The sequence below is a fragment of the Tauraco erythrolophus genome, chromosome 19, assembly GCF_009769465.1.
Source record: "Tauraco erythrolophus isolate bTauEry1 chromosome 19, bTauEry1.pri, whole genome shotgun sequence".
Classification (NCBI taxonomy): domain Eukaryota; kingdom Metazoa; phylum Chordata; class Aves; order Musophagiformes; family Musophagidae; genus Tauraco; species Tauraco erythrolophus.
This window is the reverse complement of record NC_141483.1, coordinates 16,496,560-16,502,648: the sequence shown is the minus strand read 5'-3', so window position 1 is coordinate 16,502,648 and position 6,089 is coordinate 16,496,560. Positions and strand designations below refer to the sequence as shown.

The following is a 6,089-nucleotide window of genomic DNA, read 5'->3' as shown; positions in this document are numbered from 1 at the left end:
TATGCTATCACTCAGTTTCTGCTTTCTATATAATGAGTGTTGAATCGTATGGGAAGTGCTAACCAACTTCCTGGGGTTGTATCACAGCAGGCTCAGTCTACTGTCTACTGTCTATCATGAGCAAAGGAAAATGCTTCTGAAAGCATCAGTTTCAAAGTTTCGGGCATTGATTTTTTTCTAACAGTCACACCTCTGCCAGCAGAAGCAGAGTTCTGATAAAATCAAAAAGAGTTCATAATTTCTCTGCACCTTTCTTCTTTTACTTGAAAGCTGGTAAAATGAAAAGAATCCTAGCTCACTATACTTGCCATTATCAGAGAAACACTTGCCTTCTCTGGGGCCATTTAAGGCTGATTTAGATAGATGTGAAAGTGGATGCACAGTCAGATGGACTACTGGCAACCTGGGCTGAATTTGTAGATTGCTGGGGTTTTTTTAGTAGGGAGGGAGAGACTGAAGGTATTTAAACATTGTGTTTTTACATTTCGGCAAGTCTCTGAATACAGACTCAAAGTGGCATTTTTGTTTCAGTTCTGACGTAATTTTAAAATTAGACAATTTGAGGGGGAGGGAGAGGAAGTACTCAGAAAATGAAGTAGTTCCTTCCAGGTTAACTTCCAATGATTTTTAAAAATCCATCTTTATGCTATTGTCCAATTAGAGTCTATCTTCAAAACAACAAAATCTGTTACCTGCACTAGAAATGTTTTGCAAAACTTGCAATGTTTTCCTTGAATAATTGAAACATGCATGCTGTTTCTTTTTTTAATATCTGGCTGTATTACAGTGTGTTTCATTATCTTCATTAAAAAGTGATTTCTGAACTACTACCTTGTACAGAACCCTTTTATGAAAAAAAAAATCATTTGCTTTTGCCTACATCCCAAAGGGTTTGTGAAGTCAGTTCTGTATTGTGCAACTATTTCAATAGTTAGAATTACTAACTTTTGCAGGTCGTTTGGTCTGGTTTTCTGAGGTCTTTAATTTATAAACTACTGGAAAACCATGGTGGTTTCAAAAAGCAAGGACAAACTATGCACCAAATGTACAGGAAAACTAAATGAGTGAAACAGTATAGATTTTACATTATAATGGGAACGAGACAAATTGAAAGAAATGCCTTAGATCATCTATTATGAAGTATAAAATTCTTCATTACTTATTAGCTGCCGTTGCTGTTGCCATTGTTGTTGTTTGTAAACACAGACCACAAACAACAGACAGAAAATTACAAAATGAGAATGAGTGATCTTGAATACAGTAGGTTAAAAGACAAACAATTCTGTACAACAGAAAGAAAAAATCTTGTAAAAAAAAGAAATTATGAGAGAAAACTGAGAAATCATCATTGGCAACAAATTGGGTGTCCATTGCGAGTGTGCTGCAGTTTAAAAAACCACAATAACGTGCAATTGATGACACACAGCGACTGTGTGTGCAACTGATTAGTGGAGAAAGTGGGCAGCAGAATGAATGAAGGCTATTTTGCCTAGGAGTGCTGGAAGACTGACCTGGCCTTTTGGAGATACGCAAGGTTGATTTTGTGAACTTTGTTATCAATACAGTGTTAAAAAATTGTAAGCCTTCTTTGTTCCAGTGCCCTTAAGGAACAGAATGTCAGACAAAATGGAATCGAAAGAAGATGAATGAGTAACACAGTGAGGTCCCAGTACGTGGAGAGGAAAATTTTGTGGGTCATTAAATCACAAAGTAGTAATGTCTTATATGCTGTTAGACAGCATGTACCACAAGGAAGTGCTGCATTCACACACAATGACTTGTAAAGGAATGCTAGCAGCATTTGATGTCAGTAGTTTAGACAGGGAAGGGAATATATGGAATGAATTAGGACTCTGGTCCTCCTGAAAAGCTTGTATGTTAATCTGAGAACACAGTTGAGTTCTACGAATTGAAATTATTTGGCCTAGCCCATCACAAACAAAGCAGTGGTAAAAACACTCACCACCACCTCAGGCTATTCCTTCTGGTCGGTCTTGGTAACTCTCCCCTCACAGCAATCTCTAATTCCCTAGTTTATACACACACACGTGCACAAACACATATATTCAGTGGCAACAAAATCGTGACTGCCCACAGTGCTCTTGTGTAACAGAGTTCAGGATCAGGAACTTCAGCAGAATTTGTGAGCCAAATAACTGAACCTACTCATATACTGTATGTGTTAGGAGGAACTAAATATTTCTGCATTTACAATTTAAAAAAAAAAAAAGGTAACATCAAGCTAACAGAACACTGCTATTGTTTTTCAGTATTTCATCACATTGAAATTTCTACATTCACTCAAAGAAATGAGAATGTGGCACATTATCATGCTGTGATATTATACATGTAAAGCCATGCTAGTATGTAATCCTCTTTCTGCTTTTTGTATGTATCACAAAGGCCAAAAGAAATTTAAGCATGTTTTTCACCTCAAAATCAACCTTACAGCTGCATGCTAAAAGTGACACGTACCATAGTGCATATTGATATAATAGATAAAGCCTACAAACTGTATTTTGTTTCTTCCTCTTTCAGAGTAGCAAAATTGATCTCTCCATTTTAGATGTTTGAAGGCGCCATCTCATTACATAGCAATGGTGAGAACCTTTGCTCTCTTTCTGTTCCTGACAAAATAAGTGTAACTTTTCTGTATGTGTTTTTTGCTCTTGGTGCGTTTGGGGTTTTTTTTGTTGGTTGTTTTTAGCAAAGATGCACTGCCATCGCTAAAACATCTCACACGTCAGCTAATAAGCCTTTGCAGGAGTTTAGGCAACAGCTTTATAATGTCCTACCGCCTTTTTTTTTGTTTGCTGTCTGCATGTAGATGAGAAAAAGAAAAAAAGCTGTATCTTTCTGCATGTGCATTCACCATCCTCAGAAAGCAACAGTGCTCTTTTTCTTTCGGTTGCACGGGCTGTTAGCTGCTGTGTGTTTCTGCGTTTGTCGCGGCACGTTTGTATCCCTGTGGCTACGCGTGTGTCCAGGTGTCTGCAGGTGTGTGCGCAGGGCGCCCACGTGTCTGTCTCGTGTTCCTGCCAAACTGTGCGAGACCCTGTGCCGCCGGCCGTGCCCGCACCCCTCCGCCCGCGCCAGACGCGCCCGCCCGGTCGTCGGCTCTGCCTCCCGCTGCCGGGGCGCGGCCCGCGCTGCTGGGGGCAGCGGGGGGACTCTCTGCAGCGCGGCTGCTGTACCCGCGGTGCTTTCTCCCGGCGCACTCTGTGCACGGGTCTTACCGACACGGCTCCCCCGTGTTGGGCAGGAGCTGCCTTTCTGGAGTTTTAGAGCGACTCCCTAAATCGCGGCGCGCGGCTCTGGCACCTCACGGCCCGCCCTGAGACAGGGCTGCTCGGGCGCAGTCCTGCAGCGCGCACCCGCGGCCCCACCGCGCGCGCGCAGAGTGGCTGTGCGCAGGCGGGAACTTCACGGGACTAGTACGAAGTTTGTAGCGTTTTTTTCCTGTTCCCCGCCGCCCTCCTCAAGGGATGAGAGACGTGCTGCACCTGCGCGCTCCCATCTGCGGGCAGGCAGCCCCCGTGGGACCCCAGCCTGGCGGAGGCCGTCTGCGGGTCCCGGACAGCGGCCGGCCGCAGGCGCAGCTCGCGGCACGGCCGCGGGGCCGACGGGCGCCTGCCCGCACTCTTCTGCGGCCACAGCGGGGAACTGGGTGAGAGAGGGCAGAGGGGAGTGACGAGAGCGTGACATGGGTTGCTGCTGGGGCGGAGGAGTGGGGGTGGGGGGGTCGCCGGGCCGCTGCCTCGCTGACGGCGGGGCAGCCTTGCCTGCGAGAAGGGCTTCGCAGGGCCCCCGAAGTGGCCCCGGAGCAAGCACCGGCAGCCCGAACCTGTCGGTGTCAAACGTAAAAACAGCAGTTCTGCGATCCCGCGCTGCAGCAGGTTGGGATGTTGGTCTCTATCCTTTCCTGTCACATGGCTGGTAATAGGATCCCTCATCTGCCACTCGGCACCTCGCCGGGGCGCAGTTACAGGACACGCGCTGTAGGGCCTCCCGCTTCCCGCACTTTGCGCTTTTCCTGGCCGTCTGCGACCACCTCTGCCCCGGAGCGCTGGGGCTGCTGCCTGCGAGCGCGTTGTGGCCCGGCGGCCGCTGCCCATGGAGCCCCCCGCCCTCGCCGCCGTCCTGGCCTTCTCGGGGCTGGCGCTGAGCTGCTGCCGCGAGCCCGTTCTCTCCGGTGAGTGACGCGTCGTGGGGAGCCGGGAGGGGGGCGCGGTTGGGGCTGCTCCCCGACCCCGCAGGGCTGAGCGGCGAGGGAGCCGAGCAGTCTCTCCCCGAGCTCCGCAGCCCTGCAGCTGGCGCGCAGCCTCCCGCGGAAGGGCTCTGCCGCCCGGGAGCCCTTCTTCGAGGTCGCGACGTCCCTTCCTGCTCGCCAGATCGGTGCGCGGCGCGGAGCTACTCGTGCGAACACGCATGGGGTATTTCGTGTGCAGTTTGCGGCGTGTGGGTGTTTGAGGATCTGCCTTTGCTCGTTGATCTGGGAACTCGGAAAGCTGTATGAAAGCATGAGATAAGAGGAAGAAGAGCAGCACATTTCTTTATCAAAGTGGTTTGGTAGCTAGCTCTGCAGAACACAGGCATGTGCAGGGAGAGGAAAGTGTGGGGCGTGGGTACACTTTCTCACTGGGAAATGAAATAACCAGCGGCAGCAGGGCAGAATCGGGGCTGCAGAGCCAGAGCTTGGAGGGTGGCCATCTCGCCTGTCTGCAGCGTGCTGCCCCAGCTCCCTATGAAGAACGGACTTCTCTGACCATTCGGGTTCTCCTTCAGCTAAGGAACAGCTTCACCACCTGTTAGTGTGATTTTTTACTTAAAATTTGTTTGCACCCTTTTGTCCTCATGTCAGTTGGTACTGATGATTTCGAGTGCCACAGTTCTCTTCTGATAAACGTTGGCCTTGCTTCGCAAGATCTGAAGTGGCTGTTCCAGATGATCACAGTGTCACAGCCGTCAGATGCATGGTCCTCCTGGATACATTTAGTGTATTCTAGTCATTGTTATTCTTTATAACATGGAATTTGCTCTGCTTCCTTTTGCATGAACGGATACTCACTTATCAAGTTTTTGTAGATGCATTTAGTTAGATTTGGAAAATACTTACATAGACTTTCTCAGACAAAAGAAATTCTTTTACTAGAAAGAAAACTCAGAAGGTAAACTTTACAACTTCTCATAAGTTACCTGAAGTGAGTAAAACGTGAAAGTATTTTCAGAGAAGCATGTAGAGAGCTACCTAGACAGGGATATGTCTAGACCACATTTAACAGTCTGTTCGCAGTACCATTAGGACATGTTTGGTGCACACACTAGGTACTCCTTCCTTGGCTTAAGTTGAAGAATGTCTTCTTGTAAGCCAGAAGAGTTGAAGAATGTCTTCTTGTCTGCGGCCAGACATGTGGACAGAACACTCCATACGTGACCATGTCCCTCGTAGCAGGTTGCATGACAGCAAGTGGAGGATATATCCCAGTGTGAATGTTTGGTTGATAGGCTACTGAGAGGCTTCTATCTGTTTACGGACCTGCACTTCCATCCTCTGGCCAGCTTCTAACTGCATGCAGTGGCAGCTGCTGAAGGGGACAGAGATTCCTGAGCACAAGCAGCTGGGGCAGGAGAAGAGAATATATAATGCTTCTGAGTGAAGGGGTAGTAAAGGAGAATGGACCTAGAAAGCACTGCCACCTATATGTCTTCTGCTAAAGAACCTGAAAACAGTGCAAATCTACACTTCAACAAGGACCTCTAATTTGTATGGCATGTACAAAATCAGCAGAGCTGCTAATCTGCATAAACCATACCTCAGGATCTTCTTGACCCTTAATCCCACAGGACTGAAATGGGATCAGCTGGGTCAGGTTGCACTTGAAGCTAGCAGAATTCTGAAATAACAAACATTAATATTTCTTTTGTAAGACAGCTTGTGGTATGGTATGTTTTTAATGCCTATTCCTTTTTATCAAATGCGTATCTTAGCAAGTTTATTCTAAAAGGTGGTCAAAATACGACTGCGTCACACCATCGTTTGCTAAGATAGGAGAGAAACTTTAACTTCTAGAATTGCTTTGTGAAAAATT

General features: G+C 47.2%; 1 protein-coding gene across 1 annotated transcript in view; it reads left to right on the top strand.

Annotated features, from left to right (window-relative positions):
- Positions 1–4,113: 4,113 nt before the first annotated feature.
- The window catches only part of KREMEN1 (kringle containing transmembrane protein 1), a 31,065-nt gene continuing 29,089 nt past the window's right edge, over positions 4,114–6,089 (top strand). The window contains 1 exon segment of the mRNA XM_086623591.1: positions 4,114–4,192. Coding sequence (XP_086479717.1) covers positions 4,114–4,192 — 79 coding nt within the window.